General features: G+C 53.6%; 3 protein-coding genes across 21 annotated transcripts; 1 reads left to right on the plus strand and 2 right to left on the minus strand.

The window, feature by feature from the left end:
• Gngt2 (G protein subunit gamma transducin 2) lies at positions 1-3,103 on the minus strand. 9 transcript variants are annotated; one of them, XM_074045975.1, is made up of 5 exons: positions 2,930-3,067; positions 2,168-2,272; positions 1,473-1,582; positions 671-770; positions 1-230 (listed from the first exon to the last, which is right to left on the minus strand). In XM_074045975.1, exons 3-5 carry the CDS (start codon positions 1,487-1,489, stop codon positions 105-107), a joined length of 243 nt encoding a protein of 80 aa, XP_073902076.1. In that variant the 5' UTR covers positions 1,490-1,582; positions 2,168-2,272; positions 2,930-3,067; the 3' UTR covers positions 1-104. The 9 variants fall into 9 exon arrangements, with proteins under 9 accessions (XP_073902076.1, XP_020026945.1, XP_073902075.1 ...); XM_020171356.2 differs by having other exon boundaries at positions 1,477-1,684; XM_074045974.1 differs by having other exon boundaries at positions 1,473-1,684.
• Positions 3,104-3,239: 136 nt separating this feature from the next.
• On the plus strand, positions 3,240-12,194 carry Abi3 (ABI family member 3). 2 transcript variants are annotated; one of them, XM_020171352.2, is made up of 8 exons: positions 3,240-3,375; positions 7,787-7,954; positions 8,975-9,151; positions 10,534-10,619; positions 10,835-10,930; positions 11,135-11,271; positions 11,616-11,771; positions 12,031-12,194. In XM_020171352.2, the coding sequence occupies exons 1-8, from the start codon at positions 3,259-3,261 to the stop codon at positions 12,192-12,194; spliced, it is 1,101 nt and encodes a 366-aa protein (XP_020026941.2). In that variant the 5' UTR covers positions 3,240-3,258. The 2 variants fall into 2 exon arrangements, with proteins under 2 accessions (XP_020026941.2, XP_073902065.1); XM_074045964.1 differs by having other exon boundaries at positions 11,138-11,271.
• Positions 12,195-12,781: 587 nt separating this feature from the next.
• On the minus strand, positions 12,782-20,631 carry Phospho1 (phosphoethanolamine/phosphocholine phosphatase 1). 10 transcript variants are annotated; one of them, XM_074045972.1, is made up of 4 exons: positions 20,398-20,631; positions 19,042-19,096; positions 16,102-16,213; positions 12,782-14,421 (listed from the first exon to the last, which is right to left on the minus strand). In XM_074045972.1, exons 3-4 carry the CDS (start codon positions 16,144-16,146, stop codon positions 13,663-13,665), a joined length of 804 nt encoding a protein of 267 aa, XP_073902073.1. In that variant the 5' UTR covers positions 16,147-16,213; positions 19,042-19,096; positions 20,398-20,631; the 3' UTR covers positions 12,782-13,662. The 10 variants fall into 10 exon arrangements, 9 of the variants coding, with proteins under 9 accessions (XP_073902073.1, XP_073902067.1, XP_073902074.1 ...); XM_074045966.1 differs by having other exon boundaries at positions 19,042-19,136; positions 20,398-20,536; XM_074045973.1 differs by having other exon boundaries at positions 20,289-20,440.
• Between the last annotated feature and the right edge of the window lie 870 nt (positions 20,632-21,501).

Genomic DNA, 21,501 nt, shown 5'->3' on the forward strand with positions numbered 1-21,501 from the left:
TTTCATTCCATATCTTTACTCTTTCTGCTGTAAGAGGAGGGGAGTATTCACTGCTTCCCAGGTGTCCCAGGACACTTTGGCTCAGGGCTCCTGACGCCAGGCCCTCAGCTTATGACACAGGTGCCTTTCTCCTTAAACGGATTCTTGTCCTCAGGGATGCCTTTGAGAAGAGGGTCTGCCCCTGCTTGTGCCTCCACATAATCCTTGATTTCTTTTCCTGTTTTGGAAATCTGCAACAACACAAAATCTGCTCAAGGCCCTTGTTTTTACTCAGGATCTGTGACTTGACCAGTCCCAGGAAAATGGACTTCTGGGCAGGGTGAGGATGGAGGTCAAAGAGAAGGGAGATAAAGGGGACAGGCAGTCAAGAGGGCAGAGGTCTTTGACCTGACCCTCAAACACTGACTCCAACCTTTGTGGAATGCTTGACCAACCCAGCCTGGAGACAGAGCTGGACACATTGAACTCCTCATGGCTCCAAGGTTCTTTCCTGTGTCCAGAGAAGCAGAGGGAACCCCACCTTCCCTCTACATTCCACCCCAGCCCAGAGTCACTTTTTGCTCCTTTGCAGCCCTGGAAAGGCCTAATCCTCCTCCCCTTTCCATTGCTTCCTCTTTCCAGGACAGAAGGGATGGAGAAGAAGAGAGGAGGGAAGGAAAGCACTGCTCACCGGAGCTCGCGGGTTCTTCACTTCCTTCTTCAGCTGTTCCACCTCCATCCTCAGTAGCTCCTTCTCACTAAGATCCTGGGCCATCCTGCTCTGGAGAGACCTGGGCCCCGAAGGATTCAGCAGCCATCAGTTCTTCCTGTTCCCTCCACACCTCAACTTCTGTCTGTTTCCCTGCACGTCCCTCAGTTCAGGCCCCCCTTCGTTCAATATATCTTCACTCCATCCCTCCATCCCCTGCCCCATCACAAGTGTAGGCTCAGGAGAAGCTCCCAGTGTCTGAACAGGGCAAGCACAATCTTTGCCCTTGGATAAGGGCCTTTCTCAGGAAGAAACAGGGAAGGAAGGAAAAAAGGAGTTTCTTTCATTGAGGACAATTTTGGGAATTATTCTGCATAATGACTCAGGTAGACATTTTCTTTGTTGCCTGCCTGGAGAGAATACAGCCAAGTGTTAAGAGCAGGGGCTCTGCCACTGGCCAGACTCTACCTCTGCTGCTTCCTTGCTATGTAGGCTTAGGCAAGGCACTTACCCTCCTTGTCTTAGTTTCCCCATCTGCAACGTGGGTATAACAATAGTATCTATCTCCCCTCATTGCTGTGAGAACTAAGAAAGTAATGCATATGAGCTATTTTTTTAAAAACAGAATTGCCTTACACATGATGAATACAACACATTTCTTATTATTGCTGAGAATAATATTGCTATTGTGATCCCTGCAGGTTTATCAGGAAGGTCTGCCTAAGGCCTAACCTAAGTAATACTAAGACTAGGTCCCCACCCGGGGCACCCTCAGCCCTCTCACCTACCAGGGAGGAGCATGCACTCCAAGTCACTTGTACAGGACCCAGAAAAGACGGTGTTTGAGCCTCCTGGCTCCTCATCAACCGAAAATCTTCAGATGAAGCAGATGGGCTGGAAACCCAAATCTCTGAGCTAAGCTGATCACAGGCTCACAGTTCTAAGCCCAGTGACTGCCTGAGCCTCCAAGCTCTCGCTGCCACCAGCACAGAGATGCTGACATTCCACCCATAAGCAAAAAGCAGGAATCAGGTCACCTTCCCACACCCTATCCCCTCCTTTAGTGACCCTCCCCCCCAGATTTCTATTTCTCTTCTAGTCCCTACACTCCCCTTGCCTGACTTTCCCCCACCTCTGAGCCTGCCCCCAGGCTGTTCTTTCCCAGGGGACAAGTCCCAGATCAGCTCCTCACGTCCTCAGCCTGAAGCCTTTGTGTCTCCCCATCGCATCCCAACAATTTCACCTTACAAGGGGCTCCTTACTCATTCCACAAAAATGTACCCTCACTTATGCTGTGCCAATTAGAACTGGGCGCCATGTCCACCCTAATGCCTACATACTTGCTTCTTAGCCTCTAAGGCTTCCTCTGAGCCTGGAGTGTGGGTCTCCTTTATCTATAGTTCCCAGTACAGGCTACACATCCTGGTCTTTCTCTTGCTCTTGCCAGAAGCACCCAAGGACTGTACAATTTTGCAATACCTGAGCTCCTGCTCCAGCTGACACCTGTTCAATCACAAGAGATCCTCTCAAGGAGCAGGCACTAAGGGTCTAACATGGCCAGTGAGGGCCCCTCTTATTCTCTACCTGTAGGATGACAGACTGGGCTGTGAGAGGGGCAGGAGAGACCCATAATCCATCCCTTACTTCAGGATCAAGTCCCACTTGCAGCTGTGAGCTCTAAAGATTTGAGATCAGGACAGGATCCCCGAAGCCCCCTCCTGCTACTGTGTTAACTGCAGCCCAGGCCTCCTGAGCTGGCCTCAGTGTTCTGTCCACTACCGTGGCCTAAAACCGGCCAGTTAATCTGGAATTTGACCCTGGTATTGTCTCAACTTCAAGCCCTTCCTGTTGTCTAATCTGAGTTCCTTACATTAAATTGGTCAATTTCGCTTTGTCCTGCCTCCAGCTGGCAGGGAGTACACGCAGCCGACCTTCATCGTGCGTGCTTGATCTGTCACAGATAGTACTTCTCTGGCTGTCTAACTCTGATTTCTTTTGCTGCTGTAGGGGCTGCTTTTCATTGTTGTTGTAATGCCAGCCTCCAGTCCCCTCTGTACCACTGATCTCCATAGCCTATCCACTCTCCACTCCTCCATCTCTCTGTGACTCATCCCCAAGCTTCCCAAGGAAGCCCCCACCCTCTGCCCTTTCCTCCCCTCTTCCATGAGTGGAAAATACACCCCCCACCATAACAGGCCAGCCCCTTCCTCCTCAGTCTCCCACCCCATCCCCCCCACCAACCAGTTTCCTTTCCAGGATCAGGGAGCAATCACAGCCGCCCAGACCTTGGCTTCCTCTGCAGGGTGGGACCTAGGGGGCTGGGCCCCCAAACAGGCCCCTGGCTTCCCCCTTCCTCTGGCCACGGGACAGAGAAGCGCAGGCCCAGGGAGCAGGGACTGACTTCCTCTTATCCCGGAATGAGCATGCCTGCCCTTTGCAAGCAGGTTTGGGTCTCTCGAGAAGAGGAAACCAAAAGCAGTAAGAGGGAGGGAAGGTAGAGCAACCAATCAAGGGCGGGGTGAGGCTCAAAACCAGCGGGCTCCCAGGGGAGCCCGGTGAGGCTGGGGGCCATGGCGGAGCTGCAGCAGCTACAGGAGTTTGAGATCCCTACCGGCAGGGAGGCTCTGCGGGGCAACCACAGCGCCCTGCTGCGTGTGGCTGACTACTGCGAGAACAACTATGTGCAGGTAGGTGGAGCAGGCACCAGGAGGGACACCCTGGCTCTTGGGGTCTGTACAGCCCAATCCCAAGCAGGGCCGTGGGAGCCATGTGACAGGTGCTTATTCTGGGACTTGGCTGAGAAATTCTCCCAGTCCAGGCTTGGCTTCATCCCAGTCCCCCAAATTTAGCCCTGATCCCCTGTTACCCTAGTGCCGGCAGAGCCCCTTCTCCATCAAAGCTTCAGTAATACTGGCCAGGCAGTACCCTCTATCCATCCTGATCTCATCCTCACCCCAGGCTCAGCTCTCACAGAGTCCACGCTTCACAGACCCAAAGGGCCTGCCTTCACCAAAGTGTAGGCGCATTACTCCATTTTCAAGCTGGCTCTGGGAGACTTCAGAAGAACCCTGAAGTATTGTAGTGAATTTGGGACCTGCAATGGAAAGGAGTTGGTTTATTGATATTTGAGGGAGAGCAGAGAGAAGTCAAAGCAGGCTGGGCTAAAGAGAAGGATCTGGCGAAGAGGCAGTAGATTTACAGCTCCCCTGGTCGGACAGGGGGCTGGTAAAAGATGAGGAGGGTGGCATTGTAGAAGAGTGTTTAAATTGTGTGGTTGTTCCTGGACTGAGAACATAGATTCCTGGATCAAGCAAAGACAGGTAGGGCACTGAATGACCCTACACTCCTGTTCTTTCATTAATCTCACAATTACCTTGTGAGACAAGTTTAGTATTTCCTGTTTTATGGATATGAAGACAGAAGCTCAGGAGGTAAAGTGATTTGTCCAAGGTCATCCCGCTCTGAAATGGCAGAACCAAGCATCAGCCCTAGCCTCCCTCTCCGTCCTTCTGCCTCCCTGACAGGTCATGTGACTTAAAGACACTTTATACTCACTTTTTTGCCACTAAGAATGACAGGCTATTTCTGGGCATGGTGCTGTATATCTGTAATCCCAGCATTTGGAAGACAGAGGCAGGAGGATGGAGGGTTTCAAACTGGGCAGAGAGAGAGAGAGAGAGAGAGAGAGAGAGAGAGAGAGAGAGAGAGAAACTAAACCTGTTACCTCCTGGGCAAAATGTTTTGCTTTGGTTTGGTTTTTTACAGTACTAGGGATCGAACCAGGGCCTCACACTTACCGGGCAAGCACTCTACCACTTAAGCTATGCCCCCAGCATTGTTTTTATTCTTATTTTTATTTACGTATTTATTTGAGATAGAGTCTTGCTAACTTTGTCCAGGCTGGCTTCAAGGTTGTGATTCTCCTGTGTCTGTCTCTCAAGTAGCTGGGATTACAGCCATATACCGCCACATCCAGCTCCTAAAACTTCATTCTTCTAATAGGTACTAACAAAACTGTGAGAATTGGCACTGGGACCTTTTAGCAAAGTAAGATTAGGGGATAAAAAGGAACAAGTGCCTGTGGGAAATGGCAGAGCAGAGAGTCAATGATGATAACAAAGTACTCTGTACGCTTGTGGACTTTATCTCCATCCCAATCCCATGTGAGGTGAGTATCATTCTACTTCACAACTCGAAGCTGTTGTTTGGAAAGAGGGAGTGATCTTCCCGGAGGTCTCCAAGCTAGTGGCAGAGCTGGGATTCAAATCCAGAACTCTGACTCCAGAGCCCACTCCCTAAACCTGTAGCTGGAAATGCTAGCCTGGGTATAATTTGGGTCTGTACAGATGCCAAGTGGCCAGCCTGGAGATGAGCTAACACGTGGTTTGCAAATCAGTTCCATTCTCCTGAGAGGCCTGCTCCCATTGACAAGGATAAAAGAAGTCCCTTCCATTCTTTCTATAACTTCTGCACATCTCAAAGTGCTTCTGGATGGATCCTTTCTCATTTGCACATGCACTGTGCACACAGGATTTGAGGTCACAAAGACCTGAGTCCAGCTGGGCACTAGTGACTCACACCTATAATCCTAGCTACTCAAGAGGCAGGAGGATCACAGTTCGAAGCCAGCCTGGGCAAATAGTTCTCAAGACCCTATCTCAAAAAAACCCATCACTAAAAAGGGCTGGTGGGGTGGCTCAAGCAGTAGAGCACCTGCATAGCAAGCATGAGTTCAAGACCTAGAGCCACCAAAAAAAAAAAAAAAAAGCCCTGAGTCAACTTCCAGCTCTGCTACCTACCAGCTACAAGACTGTGGCAAGCAAGGTTCTCCTTGGATAGGAAGTTAAATGGACAAGAATTAAATGGAATGATGTATTCAAGCATTTAGCCCAACACCTGTCCCTTAAGAAGGCAGCTATTATCATTACTGGCAGCCATTGTTGTCATTCATCAGAAGGATGAGAGGCACACAAGGGTGACAAAACTGAGCCTATCCAGGTCAGAATCTCTGGACTCCAGCTTCTTTCATACAGAATACTAACAGCCAGACCACACAACCTGTCCTGGTCTCTCTGAGGGTTTTGTCTCAGAACTGTTCTTACATAAGGCCTGGTTCCCACCTCTTCTCCCTGCCCCAGCCTGTGTCAGGAAGCACAGGAGGCAAATGGGGTCAGCTGCTGAGTTCTCAGTCAGGCTTGGTCAAGTTTGCAGACAGAGTATTTGCATGAAGAACAAGAAGTCCGTAGCAATGAAGGATCCCAGACCCTTGTTCCTCCATATGACTTTGGGCCAAGACCAAAGCCAGGGTTCAGAAGGTGAGGCACCCAGAGATGAGCCCAAGCAGACACTTTTCCTGACAATTCCACATGCCACACTGGGGAGCGAATTGTCCAGAAGAGAGGCCTGTTTCCTCTCTTACTAAAGAAAGATCTTGAACTAGAACAAGACCTACTGTCCTTTCTGCTTTAACCTCCTGAGTTGAGATACATATATTCAAATTTTTTTGCCTATTCAAGGCTTTTGGTGACATACGCTGATGAGATGCAAATTTAGTTACACACGCAGATGAGATGTAAATCAGCATGCAAATGAACATCACTTTCCTGCTGTTGGAACAGAAAGGCAGAGAAGGGAGGACCAAGTGTGGGCCTCCCAGAAGGTTCTGGCTCAGGCTACATCAGAGACCTCCAGGTCTCTCTCGGGATGCAGTTCTGAGTTTCTAGACCTACTCTCCACTGACAGGTCCTGAGAGGCACCAGGACCCAAACAAAAGGTCCCAGGGTGCAGCCTTGCCTATCAAGTGCACTGGCCTTGCCCCGCACCCCCCAAAAAAGGTACAGCCTACAGTGCAGCAGGCTCATGACCTCCCTTGGGAGGAGGAAGCTGCCTGGGGAACAAAAGGACCAGAGAAGTCTTGCCCCAGTCCTCATGTTCTGATCAGCAGCTGACAAAAGTCCTCTTTAGTCTTCATCTGCTCCCTGCCTACTCTCCTCTACTGACTAGCAGTGTGACCCTGGCCAGTGTCTGGCATGCAGTAGGAAGGTGCCCAGCAAGTATGTGGGTTCCCATTCGATAAATCCACAAATGCAGATTTATTAAGTATACTCGGTGTGTCAGGCACTGTTCCAGGATAGGATGCAGGATAAAACAGACACACTCCCTACTCTCATGGCACTTACATTTATTTTTGGAGGTGGGGAAGAATTAACAATAAAGAAGTAAGTGTTTGATAGGCCACAAAGAAAAAGAGCACATGGTGACTATGATAGCAAGTCACTGGAAAGGTGGGTTGAGGAAAAACTTAGGTTGGTGAAGGAAGGTGTTTCTGAGAAGCTGAAATCTACTCATGAAAAGGATTCTAAGAAGTACCACAAGAGCAAAGGTCCAGAGGTAGAAACAATCTAGCTTGTTCAGAAACAGAACTCCAGTGGCCAATGTGACTGCAGAGGAGCACGGAAGAGGGGCATAGGTAGGGGATGAGGGTGAAGAGAATGGTAGGGCCTGTCTGAGGGTGGTCAGAAGTTTGGATTGTATTCTCAGCATATTGAGACGCTATTCGAGGGAATGAGTGAATGAAGTCACTCCATTCTCAGCCTTGGTTTTCTTATCTGAGTTTCTTAATGCCAAACTGCAGTCACTGGGGCTGAACAAGCAGCACAGTGTCACCTGGAGAACCATTAAGGCAGATTCCTGGCCTCAGTCCTAGGCGACTCCAATTTGAAGGTCTGGGGTGCAGGCCTGGTTTGGTTTTAGATTCAAGAATCTCTCCTTCAGTCAGTATTACCTTCTTTTTTCCTTTCTACTATTTATCCCCCAAACGCCAAAGGGGCATATTGCTGAAGTCCTCAGGAAGGCTCTAGCTTGACTATTAGAAGAGGGATACCACTGCACCAATAGCCCAAGGCTGCACCTTGCTTTCCTAATGTCCTCTGAGCCCCTCTTGCCACAACATCACTCTTCTGGAGGTCACTGTCACACACAAGGATTGGCACCTTCCCCCTAGATCCCCTCCCACTCCACCCTGCAATTCCCTCTACTTCTACAGCCAAGGACCCAGTGGAATGTACTAGCTTCAGACCAAAGCTGTGTGTATTTCAGGCCGCAGACAAGCGGAAGGCACTGGAGGAGACCATGGCCTTCACCACCCAGGCACTGGCCAGCGTGGCCTACCAAGTGGGCAACCTGGCTGGGCATACTCTGCACATGCTGGACCTGCAGGGGGCCGCCCTGCGGCAGGTGGAAGCCCGTGTAAGCACACTGGGCCAGGTAAGGGGACAGGGAGGCATCCTGTAGCAGCCCCCAACTCTTTGATCCCATCCAGATATTTTCTGCAGAAGTCCCTTGTTGTCTTTCACCATATTCATCTGTTCATCCAGGGCAGAACATTGGCCCCTCCTGAGCTTTTGGGGACTCCCTGTCTCTGGGCACTTTGTCTCAGTGTGTGTGGGGTCTTGCTACCCCATCATGCTGAGAGTTCTTGCAAGCAGTGCTTTTTCTTTCTCTGAATACTATCCTGGACATCTGAAAGTCGTGTTAGCCAATCATGGCGCCTACATAGTACAGGAGAAAAACAAAGAGATCCTGTTTGAATGGAAATACAGGCAATGACTTAACAAATGTCCTTCACCCAGGGTGCTTGCTTGGCAAGGCCATCTTCAGCCGTGGAGGCCCCACCACCACCATGCACAGCCCCCGCCCTGCTAGCATACACACCCTCCGTCTTCCTTCCTGGATCTGACTGAGGAATTGCCCCATGAAGCACACACAGGTCATGTTACCCATTCGGTCTGGCTGTGCATCACCCACGTGGTCAGTGCATGGGGTGTGTCTTTTCCTGTCACCCCGGAGACTGGAGTTCCACCCTCTGAGCACTGTAGGCTTCTCCACTGGACATTCCAAGAGGAAGTTCATTCACTTATTTGTCCCCCAAAGGGGAGAGCTGATCCAGCCATGATTCTCTGCCACCTCCATGTTATCCCCCTCTGCCACTGAGCCTGTCTGGCCCTTCAGTGGCTTCCCAGCATCCCGAGAGACCTTGTGTTTTCTCTTTTCCTCCGGATCCTGCTCAGCTAATAATAACCCTTGTTCTTTGCCACCAGGAAGTTGCTCCAAAGTGGTTCTATCCTCCCTGCTTCTCTTTCCCAATGGCTGTGTGGCCAAGGGGACAAAAGTCACTCTTTCTCTGAAACTCACTGCCTCCCATGGTTCCATCCTCACCACCAAAGTCTTCGTTCTCTGCATTGGACACAGACTGCCCCCACTGTCCCCTCAAATCTTGTCATGCAGATGGTGAACATGCATATGGAGAAGGTGGCCAGAAAGGAGATTGGCACCTTAGCCACTGTCCAGCGGCTGCCCCCTGGACAGAAGGTCATTGCTCCTGAGAGCCTACCCTCCCTCACACCATACTACAGAAGACCCCTCAACTTTGGCTGCCTGGATGACATCGGCCATGGGATCAAGGTAGGGGGTGCTCCTCTTCCCCACTACCCCCTCTCTCCTGCCTCCAGGCTCTGTTCCCTCCAGGGCTCTCTCATCAGTTCTCTTCCATGTTCTTCTCCTACCCTGCCACCGACCTGAGCCCCTCCTCCTTCCCAGAGTTCCTAACCCTTCCATGGCGCCCTTTACCCTGTACTCCTGATGATCTGCTAAGTGAGATTCTAAGCACCCCACCCTCCTCCCCACCAGTGGGTGCTGGGTGTGGAGGGGAAGAGGGGAAAGGGAAGATGTCAGGGCGTGCATGAGAATATGGCTCCCAGCCATTTGAGAACAGCAACTTCCTCTGTCTGGGGGTTTGAGGTCAGCGCACTGAGCAGTCACCCCAGGGCTGCTGCTGGTGGGCAGAGGCAGGATGCAGACGCATTGTGGAGTGACATCGGAGAGAGGAGAGCATGACTCTGGCACTTTCTTTTCAGCTTGTCTCCTTGGAGGCAGGTACTCTCCAACCCATTTTGTCAACTCCCTTCTCAACGCTTGGATATCACAGATTAGTCGAAAAGCTGTCCTGTGCCTAAATGACCCTCCCCCCTTGATATCTTAAAATACCAGTCCCACCACTGCCTCCCTCAGTTACCTCTTCCTGTTGTCCAACACGTTTGTGGTGGACTTGTGGATGGAACCCAGGGCCTTGCATACACTAAACTCAGGGTCTACAGCTTTGCTACATGCCCCCCCATTTACTCTTTATGCTCTAGTTCAAGAAGTCCTCTTTGTTTTGTCTCCAGTGAAGTAGAACACCACTCCCTATGTGCCCACTCTTGGGGGAAACTCATCTGTTACAGGGGTGCTCTCTTCTACTTGGGGACATCCCCTATCATTTGTATACTCCCCTCTTTAAGTGTCCTGGGTCCTGCCCCTCTCTGCCCTTAACTGGGGCAAATGAGTTCCCAGAGGTCTATAAAAATGACAGGTGGACTTCTGAGAGTGATAGATCTTCTCTCCCTACCCACCTCCTCAGTTCACACTACAGTTGAGGTCTGATCAAAGTTAGGGACCACCAAGCGTCCCAGCCCCCAGGTCTGAGGCTTGGGGGAGGGGTGAGGCCGAGGGGCCCACTCAGTTTCTGTGGCAGAGGAAGTGGCCCTCAGACACGTCTGTGCTCGAGTTTCTTTCAATTTGTGGGTTGGCCTGCTGCAGACTTGAGGCCCCACTGTCCTGGTGATGATGAATGACACGGGCTGGTGAGACAAGGGTAGAGAGGAAGGGGGTCTGGAAAGTAGAAATGGGAACTTACTGTGCCCTTGCCCTCACTCCAGTTCTCGTCCACCCCTTCTCCATTTCCTCTCTGGGATGAGGGTGGGGATTGCCCCCTACCCTCGATGTCAACCCTACCACCCTCCCTCTAGGACCTGAGCACGCAGCTGTCACGAACCGGGACCCTGTCTCGAAAGAGCATCAAGGCGCCTGCCACACCCACCTCCACCACACTGGGGTGAGATCTCGTGCTCACCTAATCCGCCCCACACGATCCTGAAACTGCTCCCTCCCTCCCCCACAGCACTTGCTGCCTGGTTGCTCCTGAAGCCATGCTGGACGCCCGGCGCCAAACTTCCTCCTCTGCCTGCTCCCCCCTCCTCCTTATCCCCGTGCCTGGTCTGCCAGAAGCCATCCTCTTCCTCATGCTATTCTCTTCCACACACTCCCCAGGAGACCACCTCGGATCCCCGAACCTGTGCAGCTCCCGGTGGTGCCTGATGGCAAACTCTCGGCAGCCTCATCCGCCTCTTCTCTGGCCTCGGCCGGGTGAGCCTTACAAGGCCAAGTGGATGGGTGGGCGGTGGATTTTAAGAGGGGTCTCCTGCCAGCCTTTATGGTGACCACTGGGATTGGGAAGACTTGGGATCATTGGGGGTAGTTAAGGGACAGAGTTTCGGATTGGAAGGGCGGTGCTATTTGGGGAGACTAATATAGAGGATGTCCCCCAATTCCGCTTGCTTTGGTCTTCAGCAGCGCCGAAGTTGTTGGAGGAGCCCCCCAGCCAGAAGGGCAGGCAGCACCCCCAGCCCTGCCTCTCCCGCCCGCTGCCGCCGCCGAGGTCTTCCTGCCGCCTCCCCCGCTGGAGGAGCTGTCCCCGCCTCCTCCGGGTAAAGTGCTCCTCCTAGGCTCCCCGTGGCAGATGCCCCCCCCGTCCCCCCAGCCCCCTCCCCCACTGGCGTGGCTCTAGCCCCGCCTGCTTCGGGGGAGCGCGCAGTCCAAGGTGCGCGGAACTGGTGGGAAAGGAGGCGGAGCGAGTGAATTAAGAGAACCTGGCGCCCACGTTACACCAGGCCCTGTGCTGGAAGCTTCTCACTTAACCCTAACCCTGAGGATGGGTGGACGCTGGAGGAGGGTCACATGAAATGGCTAGATCGTGAGACCTGCTCTCAAAGCAGCGCAGCGTCCTGAGGCTAGTAGCCTCCGCCACACATGCAGCCTGTTTTCCTTACAGCTGCAGAACTGGCCCCGCCCCTGGACCTGCCCCCTCCTCTGGACCTGCCCCCTCCTCCGGCCCTGGAGGCAGATGAACTGGAGCTGCTGCCCCCACCCCCGCCAGGGTTTGGACCCGACGAGCCCAGCTGGGCCCCTGCTGCGTACCTGGAGAAAGGTACCTCCACTGCCAGGGTTTCTGCCCTGTTGTCCTGACTTCCATTCTCTACCCCAGAGGCATTCTCTCCCCGATTCCCCCAGCCCCTCATTTTCCGAATCAAGCTGGAGAAGGTCCCTAAGGCTTGGAAAAAGCTCCCCCCCTTCAGCCTTCTCCCGCATTGGACTCCCAGAGTCCAGTATTTGGGTCCCTGCATCCCGGGCGGGGGGTGAGGAGAAGGAGGCACACCTCATGGGCACCCTCTCCTCCCACCCTGCAGTGGTGACACTGTACCCATACACTCGCCAGAAGGACAACGAGCTCTCCTTCTCTGAGGGCACCATCATCTGCGTCACCCGCCGCTACTCTGACGGCTGGTGCGAAGGAGTCAGCTCAGAAGGGTCTGGATTCTTCCCGGGAAACTATGTGGAGCCCAGTTGCTGACAGCCCAGGGCTTTCCCTGCGTGGACCCAGGCACTGCCCAGAGGGCCTCTTGAGCCTCAGACCAAAGTCAGCTCCACAGTCAAGGCTGGAGTAGGCCTGTCCACCTCTTGGGCTGTGAGCTGTCTTGTCCCTTTCTCAGGTTGAGAGAGGAGGTACCCAAAGGCCTGCTGCAGATGGGAAAGAACTGGAGACCAAAGAATTTGGTGACCTTGTCCACAGATGACCCCACTCCATGTAGGGCAGGGTCCCTAGCTGCAAGTGCCAACTTTGAATAAAACCCAGATGACCTCCCAATGACTGCCCTGCAGGATTAGAGGGCCAGAGAGGGAGGGAGGACGGCAAGGCTCCCCGTTCTAAGCCTCATGCTACCAGCGGCAGGTTCTCTCCACCTCCCCAGCCTTCATTAGCCTTCCATTCACTTGACTCCAGATGTCCCAGGCAGTCATTGACTGTACCTTACTCTAGCCCTTGCTTGTGTTTAGTCTTGGAACCTCAAGTTGTGGGGGCGACCTCCCCCACTTAAATGGGGCTCTGAGAGCAAAGACCTCACTCATCCCTCAGACTATGGCGCAAGAGAGCTCAGTCACTTTGTCCCTCTTCACCTCCTTTATAGGTCTAAACCACCAGAGGGAGGAGGGGCATGGGTTTCCCTGGCTCTGCTTAAAAACATCATGGCTTTCTGTTCCATATGGGAGGAGGAGGACACGGAGGACGACTTTGGTGAAGTCCCTGGTCTCTTGCTGCATAGACGAGGCTGGGGTGTCAGGATACATCATTACACACCTTGGAGGTCCCTGGTTGGTCTTATTCCGAGGGCGGTCAGTGTGTTATCTCGTTCCACCACCAGGACGCGACTGTTCCCTGGCTTTTTTCCCCCTTGGGGATGCTGGTGGGTTGGAGTGGAGCAAGGAGTTAAGGTGTAGCAAGCACAGCAATAGGGTGGAGTTCCCGTGGCTGAAGCAAGCTCGAGGAGACCTGGGTCTATAAGCGGAGAACGTCATCTGTCTCCACGGGGAGTCGGGTGCGGTCAAGCAAATTTGGGGATCCTTCGAGAGAAGACTAGGAGAGGGGAGGTTACACAGCCCAAGGCAGCAGTTAGAGCAGTAGAAGATGTTCCTTCTCTTATCTGCCGGGAACCTCTTCCTCTCCATTCTGAGGACAGGGTATTTTAAACACTGCTGCTTTCCAAGGTATGCGCGCCACTCCCGGTTGGGCCAGACTCCAGAATTGACTGTAGTGGAAATGGGGAGGTATCCGAGCCGGGTCAACTGCATAGATAGGCATAGATAGGGGACGGCTCGGAACCTGCTCCCAGCCCCAAATGAACGAAATTCCAGAAATCTCCGGAGGGACATAGCAAAGCGAAAGGGTATAGGGAGTAGTAAAACTAGGTTTGTCTTTCCCATCCCCCCCCCCATGCCCCCTTCTCCGCCCGTTCGCCCCGGGCGCCCCCTGCAGGCGGCGGTCCTCAGCACGACTTCAGCACCTGTTGCAGATGGAGGCGCACATCCGCGGCCGTTTCCCAGGGCACCACAGTGGCGCGGAACGAGCTGGGCTCAGCCTTCTGCGCCTCCTGGATGAGACGGTGCATGGGATACCCTCGGCGCGGGAAGGCCACGTCGCCGCCCGCCAGCAGCCCCATGGGACAGAAGTCGTTGGCGCCGTCGCCCACATAGAAGAGGCGCTCGAAGTGCACACCGTCGCGGGCCCGCTCTCGCAGGTAGTCACTGAGTACCTTGTGCTTGCACATGTTGGCCGGGCAGCGCGCGCAGCTGTGCGTGTGGAACGGCCGCAGCGTCAGCAGTCCCCTCGCATCGGGCCCCGACGGGTTGCTGAGGATGCGACGGAACAGACCGTGGTGGCCGGCGGCGCGCAGGACGCTCTCCACGCCGAAGGTGTTGGCATCCGAAATGAGAATAACCTCGAAGCAGGAGCCCTGCTTGGCCACAAACTGCAGCAGATCGCCCATGCCCGGCGACAGGGGGATAGCCTCGTAGACGGCGCGCAGGTCCCGGGGCCGCACGCCCTGCTCACCCAGGTACTTGAAGACGCGCTGCATGTACTCGTTGTAGTAGCCCTCGCGGTAGGTGGCACGCAGGCTCTCGGGCAGCCTCTGGCCGGGCGCGGCGCGCACGATCGAATCGTCGCTGTTTTCGTCCACAATGGTCTCATCGAAGTCGAAAGTCAGGAGGAAACGTGGCGTCCCCTGCGCAGCCATCACACCGTCCTGGGAGCAGGGGGGAGAGGAGCAGGAGGAGGAGGGAGCAAGCGAGAGGCGCGGCGGGAGCCGGCCAGGGAGAGGCTGGTTAGCGGGCCACGGCCAGGAGCGCTGGCACGTCCAAGACCTGAGGAGGACCCAAGGCTGGTTAAGCAGGAGGAGTAACCGATGCGCCAACCCTACCCTTGTCTTCCCTTCCTGCCCCTGCCACCTTAAACCCAGCTCTCTTAAACCCAGAGAGCTTCCTTGGCTCCTGTGTCTGCTGCCCTCATCCCAGACCCTGGGGCTTAACTAGGGTCCATTTAAGAGGGAGGAGCGGCCTTGTAGGGGTCACCCCTCTGGATGGTTCCTGATTTGGAACACTGCCCATGTGGTTGGTGTGCACAGAAAGAGGGTGTCAGGAACACTCCACTCCCTCCTTCCTCCCTAAAACAAGCAGAGTCAGGGGGAACCACCCGTTCACCCAGCTGGTGCAGCCTCCTTATTCTCCTTTTGGTACTTGTGGGAACAATAGCAGGTGTGACTGTGGTGGATAGATAACAAGGAGCCAGGCTCCAGTGAAGGCACCACGCAAACATGTGGACAGTGAATGCTGGGTCCTCAGGCCTGGATGGAAGCTCTGTGCCAGGCCTGGAGAGTTAGGTTCCTGGGCCTCTGCACTGGCCAGAGAACTAGATTTTAGCCCTTGGAATGGCCAAGTAGGTGCAGTGACCACACGAGACCAGGGAGGTTCTTTTAGGAGCTACATCCAGCCAGGTGGCACTGGGCAGGAGGCCATGAATGCACACAGCTTCTTCAGGAATTTTCAGGGCCCTGTGCTGACATCTCATCACCACTAATCACTTGCCAATTCCCCAGGAGGAACTTGTCAGCGGGTGGGGTTTCTGCCAGAGTCCGAAGCAAGCAGGCAGCAGGAGAAGAAGTGTGGCTTGGGGAGGTGGGAGCCCACACCAGGCCACGGCATACCTGGGAGACAGGTAGGGGAGAGGAAAGAGCACAGCAGTGGCTGAAAAGGCAGAGGGAGTGGGGACATGAGGGGGCTAGGAGGAAGTCATGCTAGGGGAATGTGGAGACAGACTGCTGGGCAAGAAGACAGAGAGGGGAGGGGAATCCAGGAAGTGAGACCTTGGGTCAGAGTCATATTGAGGGGGTTGGCAAGATGGGAGAGGATGGGGACAATGGGGAAGTATCAGGGCACAAAAGAAAAAAAAAAAAAAGCAAGCAAATGGAGACAGCAGGAGCCCCCGCTGCATGTTCCTATCACCTTTGCTTGCCAGCTGTGGTGCATAAGGGGGCAAACTGACACGTCTTGTACAGCTGCCTTTCTCCCCCCACACTCCTACCCCAGCCTTTCACTCCAATTCATGAAATGGAAACTGAGTTCCTCCTTACTCCTCTCTAATATTCTTGGGATGGTGATGGCCTCCTCACTTTAGAGCTGAGATTTGAACCTGGCTACTTGCCTTCCTAACAGAACTATCCCTTCTACATCGTCCCTAGAGTCATCCTCTGGTCTCAGGGGCCCAGAATTCCTGGTATTAAGAACCCTGCATTTGGATGGAAGCTTCCAGGGATTAGTGGAGCCCCAGTGGAAGGAAGGGCAAACCTGAAAGGGTTTGGATAAGGCTCTTCCCACCCCATAGCGGAAAAAGTGGGGGCTGAGGCCTCATCCTGGAGGCAGCCACTTACCCTAGACAGGCATCGGAGGCCAGTAACTGGAAAACACCCGCTCATTGTCAGTTTATCACCCTGAGCTCCACCTCTAGGGACTCTGTTGGCCTCCAGCAGTCGTCCAGAGCTCCTGACAACCACAAAAGTCCATTTAAGAGTGTCCAGTCGGGCGCTGGTGACTCATGCCTGTAATCCTAGCTACTTAGGGGGCAGAGATTAGGTTCGAAGCCAGCCAAGGCAAATAGTTCTTGAGACTCTCTCTCGAAAAAAAAATCACTATAAAAAAAAAAAGGGTGGGGGGCTGGTGGAGTGGCTCAAGTAGTAGAGTGCCTGCCTATCAAGTGGGAGGCCCTGAGTTCAAACCAGAGTGCTGCCACAAAAAAAAAAAAAAAAGTGTGTCAAGTCTGCAAGCTGTGCTTCCACCATTCAGGCCTATCTGGTCCTATCTCTTCTGCTGAACTCTAGGAGCCAACCCCAGAGTTTCAGCAAAAACCAGAAGGGTGACTCAGCCCTGTAATCATAGCTACTCAGGAGGTAGACATCAGGAGGATTGAGGTTCGACGCCAGCCCAGGCAAATAGTTTGCAAGACCCTATCGTGAAAAAAACTCATCACAAAAAAGGACTGTAGGCCCTGAGTTCAAACCTCAGTACTGTAAAAAAAAAAAAAAGTGTTTAAATTGACCCAATATTTACAGACCACAAAGTACCTTGCTAGTACCCTTGTACAGCCCCCTAGCATGTCACAGAGGTTTCAGATGGCACTACTGGAGACCCAGACTTGTCCAAAGTCACTCACTGAGTGGTAGAGACATCTCAAACCAGATCCCAGAGGCCAAGGTCAGGGCTTTTTTTTCTCCAGTTAGTCATTGCCCCTACACCTGTAGGCTATATCATAGTTTATCAGTTACCTTTACTGGTATTCTCACAGCTCATCAGTCCCATAACATCTGTAGAATGGCCTAGAGAGATTAAATCACTTGCCTGACGCAAGTTTACACAAAGCACACCCTGGTTCATGAACACCTGGCCACAGCTGGGGAACTGGGACCCTTGGGTCCTGATCTGGGATTCTCTAGTGTTTTCAGGGGTCCTGCCAACGGGACAGGAGAATCAGGTTGAAATCTGCTAGACTTTGCTGTGTGGGTTTGGGGACCAGGTTTGACCTCTTGGGTCCTATTAATGCAATTACAAAGGACACCACCTACAGCTTCCAGTGTCTCCCTACTCCCCTTCCCGGGGTCCCCTCCATCCCTGGGTTGAGACCTGGTAACTGGGATAAAATTGGTAAGCTACTGAGGAGACAGGAGCCAAGGGCTGGCTGGCTGCTGCCCTCTGCTGGTAACAGTGGGTGATACTGTAAGCCCCCTCTGACTTTGTCAAGGTGACACCCTCCCCTGCCCATCCAAGAGCAGCAGGGAGAAGCAACTGTCCCCAGGGCAGAATCTGGGGCATCTCAGGAGCAGGACTCAAGGTCCGTCTAAACAAGCCCCCTGCCTCCTCACTCCCTGATTGACACACATCAAATGCTTTCCATAGGGATGGGATATGGGTTAGTTTTTTTGCCAAGAAAAAATTGATCAGGGTGGGGGTAAAAAAATAATCAAGGAACTGGGAGCGGGGGCGGGGGGCGAGGGAATGCTCAATGGGGCAGGGAGCAAAGGATGGGAAGAGGTTGGGAGAAGAGACACAGTTGAGGGGAGAGTGGGAGAGAAGAGGGAGGTATAGGGGCGAGAGAATGGTATGTGCTGGTGGGGGTGGGAAGGCTGATCCCAGTCAAAATCCAGGCTGATAGCCTGTTGCCCCAGGGCCAGGCAAGTCAAGGAGAAAGGTCTGGAGATGCCACTCCTATTGGAAAAGCAAATGCAGACAGACAAGTATCGGGCACGTGTCAGGCATGCAGAGAAGGAAGGGGCAGATAATAAAGGGATCACCAGCAGCTGCACAGAGACTAAGTTTCTTCCTCCCTTCCTTTCTTCTTTTTTTCTTGGTGCCACTGGGCTTTGAACTCAGGGCCTCGTGTGCTCTTTCTAGGCAGGTGCTCCTACTACTTGAGCCCCTCTGCCATGGGTCTTGAGAACTGTTTCCCCCAGGCTGGCTTAGAACCTAGATACATCTGATCTCTGCCTCCTGAGTATCTAGGATTACAGGGGTAAGCCACTGGTGCCACACTTGTGTTTGTTTTTTGGAGGAGGGTGTCACTATGTAGTCTGAGCTGGCCTTAAACTCATGATCCTCCTGCCTCTGCTTTCCAAGTGATGGGATTATAGGTACGGACCACTGCCCAGCTTGAGAACAATTATTATCCCATAGGAAAGGACCAGGAGCCGGGCACTGGTGGCTCGCACCTGTAATCCTAGCTACTCAGGAAGCAGAGAGCAGGAGGATCAGGGTTCCAAGACAACCCGGGCAAACAGTTCATGAGACCCTATCTCTAAAAACCCAATCACACACAAAAAGGGCTGGTGCAGTGGTTCAAGGTGTAGGTCCTGAGTCCAAATCCCAGTACCACCAAAAGATAAAAAAAAAAAAAAAAAAAGGACTAGGTGACTAGGTGAGGATTGCTTGTGCCTGTAATCATAACTACTCAGTAGGCAGAGCTCAAGAGGATCCCAGTTTGAAGCCAGCCCTGATCAAGTAGTTCTTGAGACCCTGTCTCAAACATACTCAACAAGCCAGTGGCTGATGCAGTACCACAAAAAAAAAAAAAAAAAAACCTTCTGATTTCTCATCATAAAAGACAGTTAAATTTTCATCTAATAATAGTATTTAGGGAAATTAGTTCAACACTTATTGTTTGGTGGTTGCCCTTGTTTCTTTTCATCTCCAGAGCCAAAAGCAAGGCATCCCAAACTGAGAAGGCCATACTGGAACACCCCACCCCTACGCCACAGCAGTCCAGGGACCTGTCCCCAGCTGGACTCTAGCTCCTGTAATGTTTGTTCTAAAAAGTCACTCACCTCCAGGAGCTTTGTCTTGAGTGATCAAATCCTGTTGTGGACACCAAAAGTCCCTCTGAGAGAAGGAAACAGGATCTCTCAGCTTCTCCTGCAGTCTGGAACAGGGAGAGGGGTGGCAGGGAGTCTCTCTCTAGTCCCAGCTAAAATTAGTGCCTCCCTCCCTGGTCTCACCTGGGATCACAGATTCCTGCCTGTCCATCCTGACTGACACAAATGCTTTTAAATTAAATCTGTGAGAAGGGCGTGGAAGAGTTCTGTGGGAGGTGGAGGGAAACAGGTCCCTCACTGGCATAGGCAATAAGCTTGACAATCCTCTTACTGAGTGGGTGGAGGCCCCAGGAAAGTTTTGGGAGAGTTTTCCACAGGACACATGCAGGATGAAAATGGGGGATAAAGGGTTAAGAAATGTCACAGTGACAAGCCCTCTCTGCCAAAGAACAAGTCTCCTCATATCATTCATTCATTAGAAATCAGATCCAACAATTAAGCAGGATTTGCTTCCTCTCCCAGACAACAACTCCAACTTCACTACCTTCCTTGTTCACCAACCCCCTATTACAACAGGGAAATAGAAACTCAGAGAGGTCAAGCTAACATCACGGGGGTCACACAGCATCAGAATGAGGATTAGAGCTCAAGGGTCTCTGGTGCTTCTTGGTAAAACAAGCTAGTTTCCTCTCTTGCCTTGGAGGCTCCCTTAGGCCGTGAGCTCCTGTCCTGACTAGCTGGGGGTGGGGGAGAGACACGCTTAATGATCTGTGCCCTGGTGCCAGTGAGGAATCTTGGGACTAGGAGTCACCTCTGGGCTTTTTCCCTGCCTGTGTGGACAAGCTGAACAGAGATCCTCACTGAATAGGGGCAGGAAGGTGGCAGCTGCCAGTGGGGTAGGGGTAGAGATATTTTTAGAGGTGACTGGAAAGCAGGCACTCTGGCACACCCCCAGCTGGCGGGCGCTTCGCTCTAATGCGGGCGGCGGGGTGGGGGGGGAGATGAGCAGCTCCGAGAGAGGAGAGGACTTGTGGTGACGGGGAGCAAGGGGACACAGATTTCCTGGCATCACCAGGGTCAGGGATCGAGGGACACCCAGGCACCACGTTCCTGGAATAGGAATGAGAAGGGGACTCATTCCTCTGCTCCAGGAACTACCCCAACACCAGGCGCGTGAAGGCGCGCCCTCAAACTCCACAGAGCCCCCACCCCAACACTGGGACCCCAGTCCTCCCCACCTCCCGAAGCCCAGGACTCACGTGGGAGCGGTAGCGGCAAAGGTCTGTCCTGGCTGAGTTTGGAGTGTAAGGAGTGGGGAGAGGAGCTGGCTAAGGTATTTGGGCGCAGGTTGGAGGAAGGGGTGCTTACGGGAATTAGGGGGGACGCGATGTCTTGTCCACCCCCGGATTTCTGGGCTCCGGCTCACTAGTCCCTCCAGTCCCGAGGGACCGTGGATGACGTGCGTGTGGGCCGTCCCTTCCACCTGCCCTCCATCCTCCTCCCCGGGCCGCCGCCGCGTCCCCTTTAAATGCCCGGGAGCCGGAGCCGGAGCCGGAGCCGCGGCTGGCGCTGCGGCTGCTGCAGCACCGGGGCCCACCGCAGTCCCCGCACGTCACAAGCGACCGACCAATCACAGTAGTGCCGGCGCACATCAAAGGGGCGGGCCGCCCGCGGGCCACGCCTCCCGGCTGCCCCGGAGGCTCCACGAGCGCTGGCGAAGGTGGGACTGGGCGCTGGGGACCCGGGAGAGGTGGAGGCGGGGCGTCCCGTTCGAGGAGCGTGGGAGGAGGGCGCGCTCCTCCGCGCGGCCGTGGGCAGCTACGTGAGTCCTGCCCACGCACCGGCCAGTGCCAGGGCTGTGCTCCCTGCGAGCTGCAGAACTCACCTCCACCGCCTGCGCGGTCCGCTCTGGTCCGTAAGTCGAGTGGGAGACGCCGGCTGACCCAGCCTGGGAAAGCAGCTCCTCTTCCACGTGCGCCGAACTCGGTGCCCTCTGCCCTCCAGGCGGAGTCACGGCGCGCGGCCCTGACCGCGGAACCCTCTCCCTCGATGATAGGGTACGGGACACAGGATTGCCGCGGGACGGGCTGTCCCACTTCCCCACCCCGTTAAGCCCTGAGTTGGGGGACCGAACAGTTTTCCCCTTTGCAGTTGATGTTGTAAATAAAAACTCCACTTCCTCCTCTGCTTTCCCCCCTTTTGGGGGAGCCTCCAGGATGCAGAAGGGTGCAACATCACTATGATTCTAGAAAAGAGGTGACGTTTATTTTCTGAGAACATACTGTGAACCAAGCACTAGGCTAGATCGCCGCATTTATGATTGAATGTTCACTACACTCCGGAGACATGATTGCCCAAGCGTTCAAACCCAGACACACCTGACTCACTGAGTCACAAAGTGGGTGTGTGGGTGAGGAGAAGGTAGGTGTCCCCAGGTCTAGTCTAACTTCAGTTCTTCTAAATCTGCCCCAT

This window comes from Castor canadensis, chromosome 11 (genome assembly GCF_047511655.1).
Source record: "Castor canadensis chromosome 11, mCasCan1.hap1v2, whole genome shotgun sequence".
Taxonomy (NCBI): Eukaryota; Metazoa; Chordata; class Mammalia; order Rodentia; family Castoridae; genus Castor; species Castor canadensis.

Coding starts and splice junctions, on each gene's coding strand:
- Gngt2 (XM_074045977.1), bottom strand. Junction 231..670: donor TGAAGAACCCGCGAGCTCCG/GTGAGCAGTGCT, acceptor GTGTTGTTGCAG/ATTTCCAAAACAGGAAAAGA.
- Phospho1 (XM_074045972.1), bottom strand. CDS start 16,146: ATGAGCGGGTGTTTTCCAGTTACTGGCCTCCGATGCCTGTCTAGG. Junction 14,422..16,101: donor GCCTCCGATGCCTGTCTAGG/GTAAGTGGCTGC, acceptor CCCTGCTCCCAG/GACGGTGTGATGGCTGCGCA.
- Abi3 (XM_020171352.2), top strand. CDS start 3,259: ATGGCGGAGCTGCAGCAGCTACAGGAGTTTGAGATCCCTACCGGCAGG. Junction 3,376..7,786: donor GCGAGAACAACTATGTGCAG/GTAGGTGGAGCA, acceptor TGTGTATTTCAG/GCCGCAGACAAGCGGAAGGC. Junction 7,955..8,974: donor GTGTAAGCACACTGGGCCAG/GTAAGGGGACAG, acceptor CTTGTCATGCAG/ATGGTGAACATGCATATGGA.